Genomic DNA, 16,477 nt, shown 5'->3' with positions numbered 1-16,477 from the left:
AATGTCAGTACTTGGAGGCCAAAGTAGGAAAATTGTTTCTAGAACTCCATGTCAGCCCGGGAACAAATCTGAGACCCTGCCTCATAAACTTCTATAAATTCTAGACACGAGGATTACAACATGCATTAGCTTTGTTACCACAAATCAAAAAGCTCTACTCAAAAGGAAATGTGTGCAGCCAGTTAGATGGCTCCTCAAGTGACAGTGCTTCCTGCCAAGGTCGACAGGTGTGATCCCCAGATCCTACGTGGACAAAGGAGAGAACTGCCTTCTCAATCCTACATATACACCGTGGTATACTCACAGACGTGTGTAAGCACGCCCTCCCAGCCATACACATACACACACACACATGCGCACGTACACACACACACATGCACGCTCATGTATGCACACACACACGCACGCACACACATGCACACACGAGCGCGCGCGCACACACACACGCACACACACAAGTGTATTCTCTGTAGAAAAACAAAACATAGGCAGGCAGATCTCTGAGTTCAAAGCCAGACAGGGCTACACAGAGAAACCCTGTCACGGGAAAAAAAGACAGAACAGAGAAAGGAAGCACAGTGTGGGTGCACTGGTGCAGCCTCTAATCCCAGCTGAGGGAGCAAAGCGGGAGACTGCTGCAAGCTATCTACATAGCAAGCTTGGGCCAGACAGAGCTACACAGAGAGACCCCCAGCTCAATAGCAAAAAAGAAAAAACAAAGAAAGCATAAACATATTAACAAATGTTATCTAAAAATACCACTTACTCGTAACAGTTCCTTCCATTCTGAGTATTTTTAATATTCTTAATCAAGTTTATTTTTAACCTTTTTAACATTAATTATTAATTAATTGTAGCCTAGATTCGAGGAAAGCTTGAACTCCTGATCCTCCTCCTGCTTCCACCTCATAAGTGCGAGGACTAGAAGATAAGCAACCACTGGCGTGTGCTCTCCTCTTACATGTGTTACATGTGCACCCCAGAACGTAGCAGATCTAATGGTGGGTTAGTTAACACTTCCCCTGCTGTGAATACATACCAAAGTGTGCGTGCATTCCCTCTCCATACACCTAGTACAGTTTAAACTACCCTCAAAAACGCACGCAAGTTCCCATTTCCACACATAGCATCAAAATAGTGTTTTAAAAATCTTTGCCATGAGTCAGAATTTTTTATTAAACTTTATCTGATGGTTGCATTCATACATATAATGCATTCTGACTATCCTACCCACCCCTCTCTTCTTAAACGGCGGAGTGCTCCGTGAATTTACACGTCATTCTTGCCCACAGGCCATCATTTCTGTATCCCTCTGAGTCCTCTAGCGAGCACACAAGTGCTACGCCGATGATAACATGCCTACAGTGTGTGTCTTCCTTGGTGAACACTGGTCACCATGTCACAGCCCCAATAGAGCTAAACCTTCTAACCTCTTGCTTCATGTCCCCCTACTCACAGTAAGGGACACCAGAGCTCAGGGCTGCAACTGCTATCTCTTCCCTGCTCCAACAGCTCTCGAGTCCTAGAAGACGTGGTATCTTACTCATCTACCCTCATCACCACTGCCGCCGCCGCCGCCGCCGCCATGGCTGCCGTGATCTAGGCCATGGGATCACTTCCACCGCAGACCAGCACAGAAGCCTTCACAACGGGCTTCCCAGCCTCGAGGGTGGACTTAGTCCTGGGCGCTTCCCGCTTCCCGCTTCCCCTGCGGTCCTCCTTCCCTACCCCTCTCCTTCAGGCCTCAGCACGACTTCCCTAAGTCTGCCCCACACCACCTTTCACCGCTGGGTTCCCGGAAGATCATGGGATGGTCCAATCAAAAGCCCTGGACTCCCCCGATAAAGAAGTGAGTATCACACTCAGGACAGCACAATGCCGAGGGGACACAGTGATGCTGTTTGTAATTTGCTGGCAGGAAACAGTCATAAGCACCCAGCACTCCTTCTCTTTGTTCTTATTTCTATGGGAAAACCTCTGGGTTTCAACACTAAGCATGGCTCTCTCGAGACAGTATAAATTGTGTCCATCCGAGAGATGCTACTCTTTCACAAGTGACCATTCTTTCACAATGGTTTTACTCATAAGTAAATGCTGGGTTTACTTTAAACATTTAACAGGAAAATACTGACAATATAGACAAACAGATTTTTAACACAAAAATTCATAATACTAACCTATCTATGCGTGTATTCTTGGAAAAAAAAATTCTATTTACCGAAAACTTGCTAGTATTCGCTCTAACTGGTATTTTTATTCCCAAGCCTGAGCTTTCATTTCCTTGGTTGGGTTTTGCCGTCTGGATCGTCTCTGCAGAGTCACCAGCTCAGCTTCCCTTCCTCAAGTGTTCCAGAACACTTTAAAGGCTTTTTTGTACAAAAAAAAAACAAAACAAACAAAAAAAAAAACAGCTTTTTCCATGATTTTTGCCTTAGTAGTTTTCTGTTCCTTGTGTGAAATTTATAAATTTGTTTTTCTAAAACTCAGCCCATTGCACTCAAGTATTTAAGTTTAAAATAAAATTTGTCCTCACTTCATTTTGTAATTTTTTTGGAAATTTATTTCTTTTTATGTGTATGTGTGCTTTGCCTGCATGTATGTCTATACACCAGATGTTGCCAATGCCATAGAGGCCAGAAGGCTGTATTAGTTGCCCCGCAATTGGAATCACAGATGGTAGTTAGCAGCCTTGCAGGCACCAGGAATAGAACCCAGGCCCGCTGGAAGAGCAGCCAGAGGCCTAACCACTAAGCCATCTCTCCAGCCCTCACCTCATAGTTTACTTCTCCTGCATCCCTACAGTAATCTACATCACACTTGCCATTTGCCACTGTTAGGTACTGGCTCTTTCAAAGAACCAAGCTTTGTGCTTATTTACAAATTTAGTTGGTTATACAGCCATAGTGGGTTCAATGTCCTTAACTTAGTTTATATTTCAATTGCCATTTTTTTTTTTAAAAAATATTGAGTCAGAGTCTTACCCACCCTGCAGCTCAGGCTAGTCTGAAACTCAGCATTATAGCCCAGGCTTGACTCAAACTCACTCCTCTTGTGTCAGCCTCCCAAATGCTGGGACTCCAGGTGTGAGTCCCCACTCAGCTTCCTAATTCAGCTCCCCTGCTTCTTCGTTACTTCCTAGCTTGAAAGTCAAGTGCTCACGTCCTTCTATTTAGTTACCATTCACTTGGTAGTTGTTTTAGGACCGGCTTTAAGTGTTTAATGTGCATTATCTCAGCGACCTACGACAGACAGAAGGAAAGCACGGCTACTCTCATTTTACACAACAAGAACTCCAGCTTAGAGGCTGGGTAACGTTAGCTAGTAGAGAGAGGCAATTATCAGCCTGCGCTGTGTCAGACCCTAGGACGACCCCTAAGCACCATGATCTAAGGCCACAGAAATGACGCTTTAAATGCAGCAGTGACAACCGTGGTGTCTGAAAGGGTCTAACTGAACACTTGCCTCTTTTCCCTCAAACAAGCAAACTTGAGAGCAGAATTATGAATGAATGTCAAGCTTTATCTAGACTTCTATGCTTTAATCTAGATTTGAAAGTTCATAATTTTATAGCACTGTGGGTACATACACCCACAGAGACATACTTCCAGACAGACAGACACACTTTCTGCCTAGACGACACTTATCCAGATTGTCCTCCAATGCCATCCGCGCCTCCCAGGCCACCCTGGCCAGAGCTGTCACGAGGACTTGACAGAGCTGGACAAGCCCAGAAACTCACATTCTAAAAGGTAATGCTACAATCGCTTACCTTCCAGATCTCTTATACTCTTTCTTGTAGGGCCTTTCCAGAGACGGTGATCTGCGGGCCTCCCGGTGCCTGTGTCTCTCTCGTTCCCGCTCTCTGAGAAGAAATAACACACAGCTGTTTCAGCTCAAAAATCACCATGTCTTCACTGAACCTTCCTCTGAAGAAATGGCCACATCTAAAAAAAACTTAGGGACTACACCTGCTTATTGTTCCTCAGTTTACTGACGGACAGGCACGGTCTCTCCATCGGCGGTTTTGGATGGAATCCCCAGTGCTCAAGTCTCTCATAATCTTCTCAAGAACCTCGAATCAGCTAACCCTACAGCAAGAGAGCTCCCATACTAGAAAACTGTCTACTTAACAAATGAGGTCTAAAGGTTTTATAGCAAAGATTAGAGCAAGCAGTCTGATAGGAGAGGGGCCTTAGCTGCAGCTGCGAGCGCTCAGTGACCTGCCAGACTGGGACTTCAGCATGCGGGTGCTATTTTCCTCTAGAATAGCACCCCAAATAGACAGATTTACCTCAAGTGAGATGAGAGACAAGAGAGCTTTCAGTATATACCTATAAGATAGTAACAGCTTGAGTCTATCTGACAGATGCAGTAAAGACCTAAAAATCACCGTCCCATGTGTCTGCATCGGAGTCACCAAACTGAGGAAAGAAGTCACCACCGAACTGAAGAAGATAGCTGACCGGCCATTACTTGCAGTTTTCAAGTTTAGAATATTTATCAACCTTACAAACCTGGATATCCCTAATTTGAAAACCTTAAATATTTCAAATTCCAAAACTTTCTGAGCAAGATGTAACATCTTGATTTTTCAAACTAGGGGTCAACAAGAAGAATAAACCTAAAATATCTGAACTCAAAAATAGCACCTACCCACCCCCCACTCATATCCAAGAAATGGCCAAACAGTAAAATCAAGTCAGTCCAATTCAGCAGCTACTTAGCAACTCAGACACAAAACATTTTTCACTTAACGATTACCCAATTCTCAAGGATGATCACTTCAAATAATATGATTCTGGAATATACAACCCTCAGGTGAATACCAGCAAAGTAACACACCCAGCAGTGGGAACGCATTCTCCATCTGAAACACTTCTAAAACCATAATTTACACTGAGAGTAGCCGCGACTATCAAGTAGGGACAGGTGCTACAGATCAAAGCCAGGAAAGGGCAGCTGCTTCCACCTCCAAAGTTAGGGACCGAACCAGAGGGCATTCTGGGTATCTTTAACATCTGCCAACAAATTTACATCTAGGAATAATCTGTCATTCAATTGCTCCCTCTGAGTGGGCAGGGATTCAAAAGACCAATCTGGATATAAATCACATTTACTGAATATAAATGGATAAATCTACTTAAACTAAGCAAGTGTGTGTGTGCCTGCGCACGCGCTCGCGCATGTGTGTTATTTGTATGCAAGATTCCCTACGATCCTCCTTTCTTACAAACGCTAAGCTATTCCTTAGGCGTCTATGCTGTACAGCTGTGACAGGTACACCTTTGGCGTGAGCCGAGTAGCCTGGGAGCGACTGTGCGTGGTAGCACTGCTTAGCTAGGCAAAGCCAACAGTGTGATGCTCTGCCGCCCTGCAGAATTGCATGCTAGCACCCGATACTAAGTTCCTGTCCCCACTCTTTAGAACAATCTGCATCCTTCATGGTAACAAGTACATATTACTCTTTCCGGAAAGTTTGCCTTGGGACAATCTTGCAGTTGTTCTTTAACTCTATTTGAGGCACAAGCAAGCAAGCATGTGAGTGTCCCGTTGTCTCTGCTCTGACTACGGATGTATTATGACAGCTGTTGCATTCCCAGTGATGGACTATAACCTGGGACTGGAGGCTGAAATAAACCCTTCTCCCCTAAACTGTTTCTGTAAGCATTTTTTATCACAGCAGATGTGAAACTGAAAAAGGCTGCTTCCTTTAAAGATTTTCTTTTTTTTTTAATTTAGAAAAATTTGGTACTGGAAAAAAAAAGAAAGCATGAATACAACTAAAGAGTATTTTCCAAATACATCTTTCCTCCATGAGAACATTTTAGCACAAGAAAATGGGCTAAAGCTATCCGGGAACTGTAACCTGAATAAGTAGTCTTGCTTCTCTCTAAAGGCGACAGAGTTAAAGCGCCTGCCCTGAGCAAGCAGCTCAGTGTCTGGGTCGGCAGTGGTGTATGCACACCACCAGTCTGTAAAGAACAGTGTCGAACCTGATGGTGACCACGACGAGCAAAATTAAAGCCCCAGTGATTTGAAAAATTATGAAAGCTTTCATACCATGGGATCATCAATAAAATACAACCGTGTCATGGAGAGGAAAAGGCTGCACTGGTCCACACGGGTCATTCTGGAATGCTTCCCTAAACCATCCTGTTTTCTTTACAAACAACTTACTTGTCAGTCTTCCTTATAAAAAGCCTAAACTGTGCTTTATTTTTTTAATTAAAAGTCAAAATGCATGCCAGGCAGTGGTGTAGCATGCCCGCCTTCAGTCCCAGCTGTAGGGAGGCAGAGGTAGAAGAAAGGTACAGAGTTCCAGGACAACATGGGCTACACAGAGAAACCCTACCTCAAAGAAAATCGGGGGGTGGGAGGTGTACAAGTTTTTGTTGCTCTGCAGACAGCTTTATTAAGGAACTTGGCCTGCGGGCTCACCTGCTCCTTTCGTAGCTGCGGTGACGAGGTGGCGGCGTCCTGCCCCGATCATACTCTGAGCGGTAGCGGCTCTCGGGTCTTCTCCTTTCAGGGCTGCGGCCTCGCTCCCTGCGCTCCAGGGACCGATGCCTCTCACCCCGCCCGTGACTATGATCACGGTGCCTGTGGTCATCGTAGTGCTTGAGCCTTTCTGGGGACCGCCTCTCACTCGGAGCCTTTGGGAGCGAGTATGGAGGGAGGTGTCGAAAATGGGGAGTGCTGCTGCTGTTAGCACTGGGTGGGAAAGAGCTGGAGGTGTTCTGGTAACTGTTGAAACCGGGAGGTGGGAAGCTGTGCGAGTACCCAGGGGGGTACTGGTAATTAACCTGCTGCGGCATGACGGGTGGGGGTGGAGGGTGGGGCATGGAAGGAGGGGGAACCATGAAGGGGAAAGTGCCTTGTCCCGGAGGCGCTCCAGAGGCAGGCGGATTATTGGGACAAGGCATTGGAGGGGGCATGGGTGGAAAACAGGGAGGCACCGGGAAAGGGTGTCTCATCTGGTGGTTGGGGTAAGGCGGCCTCACTGGGCAGGGTGGGAGAGGCCCTTGGGCCGACGGCGCCGCTGGGGGAGGATAAGGGACAAAGTCTGGCCGTGGGGGCATAAAGCTGGGGGCCTGAGAGTTCGAGTATGAGGAAGACGGGGCGCTCGGAGGCTCATATTGATACTGCGCAGGCGGCTGCTGGGGATGAAGAAGTCGCAGGTTTTGGGGCCTGAATGCTGGTGCTGAGGGTCTGGCTCCGTGTCCTCCTCGGCCCCGGGGACACCCTCGTCCTGGGTGGTACGACATTCTATGACTTTTTAGAGAAGAGAAAAGGAGAAATCAAAACACGGGCCTCACCAAGACCCACAGTGTGGAGGGAAGTGATTCCTATAAGCTGTCTGTCCTTACATGCGTGCACATACACACACACAAACATACGCGCACACGCTTGCGCGCGCGCTCTCTCTCTCTCTCTCTCTCTCTCTCTCTCTCTCTCGCGCGCGCGCGCGCGCGCGCGCGAGCGCGCGCAAAGAGACACACAGACACACACACACACACACACACACACACACGCTCACGATCGCTCCCTTTCGCATGCGTGCGCACACACATACGCGCACATGTTCTCTCATGTGTGTGCACATATGCGCACATGCTCTCATTCTCGCACTCTAGTGCTCTCTTGCGCGCTCTCTCTCGCTCTCTTTCTCTCGCACATGGACACACACACGCTCACGATTGCTCTTTCGCACGTGTGCACACACATACGCGCACATGCTCACTCTCTATGTACGTGCACATACACGCACATGCTCGCACGCGCGTGCGCGCACACACACGCATGCACACACTCTTTCTCAGTCCCTCTCTCTCTCTCACACACACACACACACACACACACACACGCACGCACACGCACAGGCGCATGGATACGCTCACAGACTATAAACGTAAATTTTAAAGTAAATTTTTAAAAACCTCATGAGACCCCAAGTTCAAGCCCCAGAACACAACACATATCAAAAAGCCAAAATGGTGGGTGTGCTTGCACTCCCAGAGCTGGGAGGGCAGAGACAGGAGGATTCCCGACGCTCACTCCAGTCATATAGTGAGAGATCCTGTCTCAAAAATAAAGTGGGTAGAGCCTGAGGAGAAAATGACACACAGGTATCTGCGCATGTGCACACACACGTCACTATGTACACACTATGCGAACAGGTTTCCTAAATACCTAACTACCCCAATGAGCCCCTACACACTTCAACAGTAGCACCAAAATATTCAACCCATATAAAAGGCTTTTTTTTCCTAAAACCTTTATAGCCAGCTGTTTCCCGTCTCTTCCATACAGCCCACCACTACAGCCAATCCCTGGACCCGGCAGCTGTCCCTCCTCCTCCTCTCCATTTCCTACCCTTGCCCACATGTCCCTCTAATCCTGCCCAGCGTCTTAACAGCTCATTTGTTAAAACAGCTCTGACCCACTCTGCTTTAGTGGGCACCAGGCAACGCCTCAGACTTAGGAGGGACCAACATTTCATTCCCTGAAGGCCAGGTAGAAAACAGGACTGCTGAACACCACGTAAATGGGCAGGCTGGTACCCACAGTAATACTTCAATCAGTTTCTGCCAACACATCCCCAGCACCTTCCCGCAGCCAGTTTATACTTTCCGGGCCACCACGGATGCTGGGTGCCACCTCTGGGCATCCTTCCCCACATCTCAATGTCTCCTCACTGCTTACAATACCTCTCTTCTATCACCAACAAACACCAATCCCATCAAAGCAGGTGCTGTATCAACGCACCCAACTTGTCGGCATCCAACCCCATCCCCAGCTTCCTGCTAGCAAAGCTTATCTTGCTAGAAGCACCTACGGCTCCATCTTCAAATACGGATATGGGACTAGGGGACCACTCTCCGTCTTTCCCTGCTACCTGACCCTTCACATCAGCGTTTAGATGCCCAGTCAGTCCATTCAATGCTTGCCTTGGTCTCCACTTCTCCCTCAACTTCACACTGCCTGATCTTTTTCACACTCAAACTCCCTGAAGATGATGGGACGGACTAAATGTTTCCTCAAAATCCTTACATGCCCGTGATACGTGGAGGATGGAGCTTGAGGAAGTAAGTAGGGTTAAAGTAAGTCATGGGTGTTATTAATGTGAGTCATGACCGTGCTGGTTAGAATGAAAAAAGGCCCCATACGTTCCTGTATTTGAATGCCTGGTCCCCAGCGAGCAGAATTTATTAAGAATTACGATGTTGGAGGAGCTGTGTCACTGTGGGTAAGCTTTGAGGTTTCAAAAGCCCACACCAGGCCCAGGCCCTCTGTCTGTCTGTCTGTCTCTCTCTCTTTCTGTCTCATCTCTTTCCCTCCTTTCTTGTCTGCCTGCATGTGGTTCAGGATGTAAGCTCTGAGCCCTATGCCTGCCTGCCTGCCACCATGCGTCCTGCCATGACCATACTTCTAACAATCTAATGATGACATTAGTGCCCTTATGAATGCAGGAGATCCCTTAGGGCATCTCTCAGTACTACCATGTCCTGTGATTAAAGTCAAGGGGAAGCTACAACAGCCTAACCCAAGCAGGCATGCTACAGGAGGAGCTGAGAGTTCTTCATCTTCATCTGAAGGCTGCTAGCAGAATACCGACTTCCTTAATACCATGAGGGTATTAAAGCCCACACCTACAGTGACACACCTACTCCAACAAGGCCACACCTCCAAATAGTGCCACTCCCTGGGCCAAGCATATACAAACCCTCACAGTTAGCTAGAAAAGAAGTCTGTAAGCTATTCTAACAGAGTCTCCTTCTGAAATGAAAGAGATTCTCTAACTCTAGAGAACGCTAATACGCCTTCCTTAGGTTTCCTGCTCTCCCAATAATCTCCGAGGCTTCTCAGCAGGTCCTGCAAGCATCACCATCAACAACAATCATCATGGAAGTCCACCTTCAACACCGACCTGCCATCAAGAACTGCAAGCTCGTTTGGGGGGGGGGGGCTCTTTGTTTCTTTGAATCTTCTGGTCTGGTTCCTAGATGTATTCACAAATCTCTCAACAAGTTATGACCACAGATAACAGAATGAACTCAGTCCCTGCCCTTCCCCTGTATCTGAACCTTGCCCATCCTCTCTGGCCCACTACCTCCCCTCTCTGCTAGGCTCTCTAAACTGCCATTCCCAGCACACCACTTACCACGTATTGCCTTGCATCTCGATGCGTCCTGTAGAAAGGCTACATCTTCTGCTCACAATGTAAGTTCTACAAGACAGAAAAGGTTTAAACACATTTCTAAAACTGCCAGTGCTAAAAAAAAAAAAAAAAAAGTGGGGGTAAGGGTTTGTTCACAATTACCTTATCAGTAATTTTAAATCCTCTAATGTGTTTAGCCTATTCACAAAATCAGGAACATACTGAGCTAATGTCCCTTTTCCAAGCAAACTGCCTGCTGTCCTTATTAGTTGGGCAGTTGTGCTAGCCTAAAACTATCCATCGCTAAACTGACCAAAAGCACAGCTACCTCCCGTCTCTGGTTTAGTAAAAGATTGAAGGAAAGACTTCATCCTCCACAGACAAATTTCCTTTCACTGTAGAGCTGGCATCAAACCAACACAAAAAAAATCCCAGTGAAACCTGAACTCAAATTCAAATACAGCCACCACCTGACTAACAAAACAGCCACCATTCTTTACTTTGTTCTTAGTTCTCCCCTCAGAACATTGTGAACACAAATGAACGTCCACAAAGTGCTTTCTCACACACACACACACACACACACACACACACACATTGGGCTATCCCAACACTGGAGAGGCAGAAACAGGCAGCTAGCCAGGTCTACAGAACTAAAATTCCAGGGCAGCCAAGGCCCAATAAACAACAGCTACCAAATAATAAGATGAACGGTTGCGCCTCAATCCAATACGCTCAGGATTAAACTTGGGACTCAAAGAGCTACTACTGGTACCACAGGCTACCCACAGCCAACAGAATCGAGTACAAACACCACGCTTGGCACTGGAGGCCCTACAGAACCTGAACCCAACCTCTCCCAGGCTTACCCACCTGATTTCTTTCTCCACAAAGCCCCTCTTAGCCCATACTTTCCAGGTCAATTAACACAGCAAGCACTAACAGGAACTGCCTTGGCTTCCACACTCCCTTACTTGTCCAGTGAATTCCTACCCATCCACCAACCTCTTGTGAAGAACTCCTGACTTCCTTTGAGAACGCAAGCTCACTCCTTCTAGATTGCTACTGCTTAGCGTAGACTCACTTCTTTTACAGAACTTACCAGAATCTGCCGTCTGTGACAGCCGTGTGTGCCCATGTTGAACTCCTCCGGCACGTTACTAGATCCGAGGAATCAAGGGTTCATTGAGTCATCCCTGCAGTTTTCACAGCGTCTGCACACAGTAAACGGCAGGCAAGTGTGACTCTCCCTCATTGTGCATGTCTCTAAATCACTACGTTTACACTTCCCTTCCATTTCTCCCCACAAATACGCATTTTTCAAAACCACCTGGGGGGTAGACAGATTCACTGATTCCGTCACTTACTGAGCCGTCACATGTGAGACACTGTCCCAAGCTCTGTAGGCTCAAAGATGAATAAGGCACACAAGCCTGCAGAGTTCAAGGATCGCAAAACCCATATATAAATGTTTATATAATAATAATAATAATAACAGTAATACGATGTCCCGAATACTATAAAAAGAAAAACGCGATGTGATTAATACAAGAAAGTAAGGACGTAGAGAGTGCAGGAGAACAAAGAGGACTCTACTGAAGCTAGAGGTAGACAACAGTCAGGGGAATTAACACCTCTCCAGTGTGAAAATGGCACGCTCCCTTAGAGAAGCTAGACAAGGCCAGGCAGTGGTGGCGCATGCCTTTAATCCCAGCACTTGGGAGGCAGAGGCAGGCGGATTTGTGAGTTTGAGGCCAGCCTGGTCTACAAAGTGAGTTCCAGGACAGCCAGGGCTACACAGAGAAACCCTGTCTCAACAACTCCGGCCCCACCCCACCCCACCCCCCAAAAAAAATAAGAAAGAAAAGCTAGACAATACTGTACCACTGTTCTGTGGATACGAAGTTTAATTCAAGTCAATGAATGTAATGCAAGTGGGAAATGCCTATTTTGAAATGCCCTTTGAAAGCAGGGAAACCGAGGGAGCGTTTCTGAACAGTTTCCTTGTCCAGGACCGACGACACACGCAAGGCGTGCCTAGAAGTCGCTGAAAACCCCGCACTTTGCCCAGGTTGAACCTGCAGCCCGGCCTCCTGCTGGATGAAGAGCAATTGCACGTTGGCTGGTTTGCATCTCCCGCCAAGCTGCGAGGTAAGTGCTGGACTCCGGGACTCGCCTCCCCCAGCAGCCCGGGCGACCCCGCGCCTGGACCACGGCAAATAGATGAAAGGCTTCCCATCTACGGGATCTGTACCGGATCGCTCTTTCGCCCTGGCCGCAGAGCTGCCCCGAAGCCACCCAGACCCAACTCCCAGTATCGTTTAGCTCAATCTCCGAAAACCCATCAGGCGCCCCCCGTTTACCTACAGAGAGTCCCGGGGTCGCCGCCATCAAAGCCGAGCCTGGTTACTATAACAGCCTCCACGGCAGAGGAGCCACCCGCGCCTCCGGAACAGGAAGCCCCGGGAATTAAAAGGCAAACCGGAGAAAGCTGGGCCCGGGGAGGGAAAACTCTCCGGAGCGCGTCGCAGCACCTTTTGCACCGTGATTGGCGGATCCGAGAGAGTGACGGACGTCTAGACCAATCGACATTGTCTACAGGTCCACACTCGCCCTTCCACCGTGTCGTCCTCCAATCCGGAAGCGCAACCGGGTGAGCGCGCGTTTCCGCCTCGATCTAGCCTTAGGGGCGCGCGGCTTCGGGCTGCCGGGTCCTCTCCCGCGTGTGTCTCGGAGTCACCGCGGCCTGCCCGAGTCGCGCGGAGACATGAGTGACACCGGAGGTGACCGCGCGCGCCTCAGGCGCTACCCCAAGCTCCCGGTGTGGGTGGTGGAGGATCACCAGGAGGTGAGCGGGCGACACCAGCCACGGAGCCCTGGCAGGAGGGATTCGAACCTTGGCAGCCTGCAGAGGCTTGACCAGCACCTAACGCTGGCTGCAGCCTGTCCCCCCACCACCACCGACGTCATCATCCTACGGTTTAACGAGAGGGCTAGCCAGGACTTGAGAGACCATAATCGTAGCTCGTGTTATAGGGCTGTTGCTGAAGACGGAAGCCTTCAGCGTTTATTAACGTACTACATGGTAGTGCAGTAATAAAGTGGGTGGCTTAAGGAGACTTCTGGAAGACGACCTAGCAAGTCTAGATTTGTTTATAGGACACCCCCACACACACACAGAGGGTTCTCTGGATGTAAAACAAAAGGGATCAAGGGTGAAGCTCAGCGGTACAGAGCTTACCGCAGACCTTGGGTTCAACCTCTTTCCCCTGGAAAAAGTGGGAGAAGGTTATTTACTGATGGAGAAAGTTAAAGGAGGGAAGAAAGTAGAGCTCTGAGACAAACCCAGCTTTGGCTTACTCTGTGCTTTTAAATTTGTTGGTAAACTTGGATGTATAGCACGTAGGAGGAAAAAGTCATCTAGTCCAGCTAAAGGGACAGAAAATGCCCTAAAACTTAAAGAGTACCTGGAACACAGTTTAATGCTAGAGTGAGTGGTTGGAGATTATCAACAGAAACCATCTATGGTAAAGTTTTTTGTTTTTTTTTAATGTTTGACAACTTGATGCACTTCAAGCTGGTACAGTTTCTTGTTTTGTTGTTGTTTTGTCTGCACTTGACAGTGTGCAGTTCTCAATGTGTGTCTCCATTACAGGTTCTGCCTTTCATATACCGGGCCATAGGTTCAAAGCACCTTCCTGACCGTAATATAAGTTTTTTACATTTGGACTCCCACCCAGACCTTCTTATTCCTGTGAATATGCCAGCAGACACTGTGTTTGATAAAGAAGCACTCTTTGGGTAATGTGATTTTTTTTTAATCATATTTTATGTATTTGAAATACAACATATAGCAGATGATAAACAATAGATTTTGCTACACTCATATTTGTATTTTTTGTTTGTTTGCTTGCCTCTTAAATTTTTATTTAGAACATTTTTTTTAACCCACTAAAACAGCCAAATAGGGATCAGGTGCAATGGCTGATAACCTGTGATCCCAACCTTTGGAATGCTGAGGCAGGAGAATTACAGTTTGAGGAGAGCCAGGGTTACATTGAAGCCTCTTTATGGTTAAGCGTTGTCAAGATGCTTGGCAGAATCTAGAATTATCTGAGAAGTGGGTTACAGGGCTTGCCTGTGGAGGATTATCTTGATTGGATTAATAGAGGCTACTCCCTAGGCCTCTTGTCGGTTTTTGGGTCCATTCTTTTTCAACCCCCTCCCCCCACATTCCTACCCTTGATAACTAATATCTTAGTATACAGGCTGGTTTTGTGTATCAACTTGACACAAGCTGGAGTTATCACAGAGAAAGGAGTCTCAGGTGAGGAAACGCCTCCATGAGATCCAGCTGCAAGGCATTTTCTCAATTAGTGATCAAGGGTGGGAGGGCCCATTGTGGGTGGTGCCATCCCTGGGCCGGTAGTCCTGGGTTCTATAAGAGAGCAGACTGAGCAAGCCAGGGGAAACAAGCCAGTAAGTAGCATCCATCCATGGCCTCTGCCTCCTGCTCCTGACCTGCTTGAGTTCCAGTCCTGACTTCCTTTGGTGATGAAGAGCAATGTGGAAGTGTAAGGTGAATAAATCCTTTTCTCTCCAACTTGTTTTTTTGGCCATGATATTTTGTGCAGGAATACAAACCTTGACTAAGACGCTCTCCCACTGATGCCAGACAAGGCTACCCTGTTGGGGAACAGATTCCACTGTCAGGCTACAGTCCCACCCCCACCCCACCACCCGCTCCAGTCGCTGGGGATCAACTTGTTATATAGCCAAGGCCAACCTTGAACTCCTGCTCCTCCTCCCAGTGCTGGGACTGTATGCACATGCCACCATGCCCAAGTGTCTGCATTCTTTTATACTCTCAAAAATCAATCCTTGGAAATAATGAGTTATGTTGTATATGTTTACTTAAAATTAAAAATGAAATTTATAAATATTCATTGTAAAATATTAAATTATTATGTCTACATAACAAGTTTTCTTACTTTAAAAAAGTACATTTATAAAGCTGTTGTGTAGCATTACTTAAATTTTTAAAGATTTCTTTAATTTTTGCCCTTGTAAATGGCACCTGGACTTTCCATCTGTTTCATTCAGTCCACTGTTATATGTCATTTTGAATGAAAAAGTTATGATGAAAATTCATGCTCTTACAAAAGTGATTAGAAAACAAGGTAGTATTTTCAATACTAACTCAGATACATACGGTAACTATTCTTTGAACTCTACCAAAACTCCACAAGCTTCTAAAAGCTTAACTGGGACACAGAATCCAACAATTCATCGCTGTCTAAATAACCACAGTTAATTGGTCTTTCAAAGAAAAAATTGTACTCATTTCACAACTCTGTTTTTGATGATTCAAGAACTAATTTCGGAGGGGCCAGGGCTTTCCCTTGAAGCAGCTGTTGTACTTCACAGTTTTGAAGTCTATCTATAACAGTTTTGGTGTGGTCCTCTTTTTGCTTCACAGAATATTTTAAAATGTCTAGTTAGGAGCAAGAATGAACAAAAGCGAGAACATTTTTCAGTAAAACTACCTTTGGACAAGGGTGATTGCTCGTTACAAAACTTGTAGCAACTACTAAAAGACCTTGTGTGGCCTGGCTCTTAGGATACCGACCCACCACAAAGTTTGTGTGCAGTCAGTACAAATGTTCATTCAGCAAACAGAAAATAGTATTTCCATGGAAGTAGCTTTAACCTAGTAGTCTTAGGAACCTCCCAAGGGACCATACTCTTAAAACTTACTGTCTTAAAATGTTTGGGGAAAATCGCTCATTGATATTTTAATGTTTCTGTTTTCTTCCAGAGAACTGAGTATCGAAAATTGGATTATGCCTGCCGTTTACGCTGGCCATTTTTCTCAAGTAATCTGGCTTCATCCCACATGGGCCCAGCAAATCAGAGAGGGCAAACACCACTTCTTAGTAGGCAAAGACATTTCTACCACTACCATCAGGTAATTTCCTCATTTTCAATGAGTATGGGAGGATTTGAATTCTTTTCATTATACTTTGGATTCCTGTAGTAACTTCCTACTACAGAGTCATGGTAAGCCCCAGGAGCCCCTCCAAAAATAGTTCTTGAATCATCAAAATAGAGTTTTAATTCTCTTTATATCCTTCATGTTGTATCAGTTACTAGTTAAATTGTTTGGCTTTGTTTTAAATAACATTCCCTGGAATTTGGATTCCATTGCTGGCTAACTCCATCTAGCCTTTGTAGTAGCAATATAACCAATGGTGCTATGTAGTACTATATAACCATAGCTGTGTAGTACTTACTATATAACCATAGCTGTGTAGTACT

At 46.5% G+C, this 16,477-nt stretch overlaps 2 protein-coding genes across 4 annotated transcripts in view; one reads left to right on the top strand and one right to left on the bottom strand.

Annotated features, from left to right (window-relative positions):
- Drosha (drosha ribonuclease III) overlaps nt 1–12,649 on the bottom strand; it is a 102,426-nt gene extending 89,777 nt beyond the window's left edge. The window contains exons 1-5 of one of the 3 annotated variants that reach the window (XM_021208257.1): nt 12,523–12,649; nt 11,262–11,373; nt 10,163–10,228; nt 6,439–7,272; nt 3,770–3,862 (exon numbers count right to left, since the gene is read on the bottom strand). In XM_021208257.1, coding sequence (XP_021063916.1) covers nt 3,770–3,862; nt 6,439–7,272; nt 10,163–10,179 — 944 coding nt within the window. In that variant the 5' untranslated portion in view covers nt 10,180–10,228; nt 11,262–11,373; nt 12,523–12,649. The remainder of the gene's footprint in view (nt 1–3,769; nt 3,863–6,438; nt 7,273–10,162; nt 10,229–11,261; nt 11,374–12,522) is intronic. The other 2 variants (XM_021208256.1, XM_029543950.1) reach the window with 2 other exon arrangements.
- Nucleotides 12,650–12,799: 150 nt separating this feature from the next.
- C11H5orf22 (chromosome 11 C5orf22 homolog) overlaps nt 12,800–16,477 on the top strand; it is a 17,560-nt gene continuing 13,882 nt past the window's right edge. The window contains exons 1-3 of the mRNA XM_021208665.2: nt 12,800–13,007; nt 13,815–13,960; nt 15,978–16,127. Of these exons, the coding sequence (XP_021064324.1) occupies nt 12,927–13,007; nt 13,815–13,960; nt 15,978–16,127 (377 nt within the window). The 5' untranslated portion in view covers nt 12,800–12,926. The remainder of the gene's footprint in view (nt 13,008–13,814; nt 13,961–15,977; nt 16,128–16,477) is intronic.

This window comes from Mus pahari, chromosome 11 (genome assembly GCF_900095145.1).
Source record: "Mus pahari chromosome 11, PAHARI_EIJ_v1.1, whole genome shotgun sequence".
NCBI lineage: Eukaryota > Metazoa > Chordata > Mammalia > Rodentia > Muridae > Mus > Mus pahari.
This window is presented reverse-complemented; position numbering and strand designations above follow the sequence as displayed.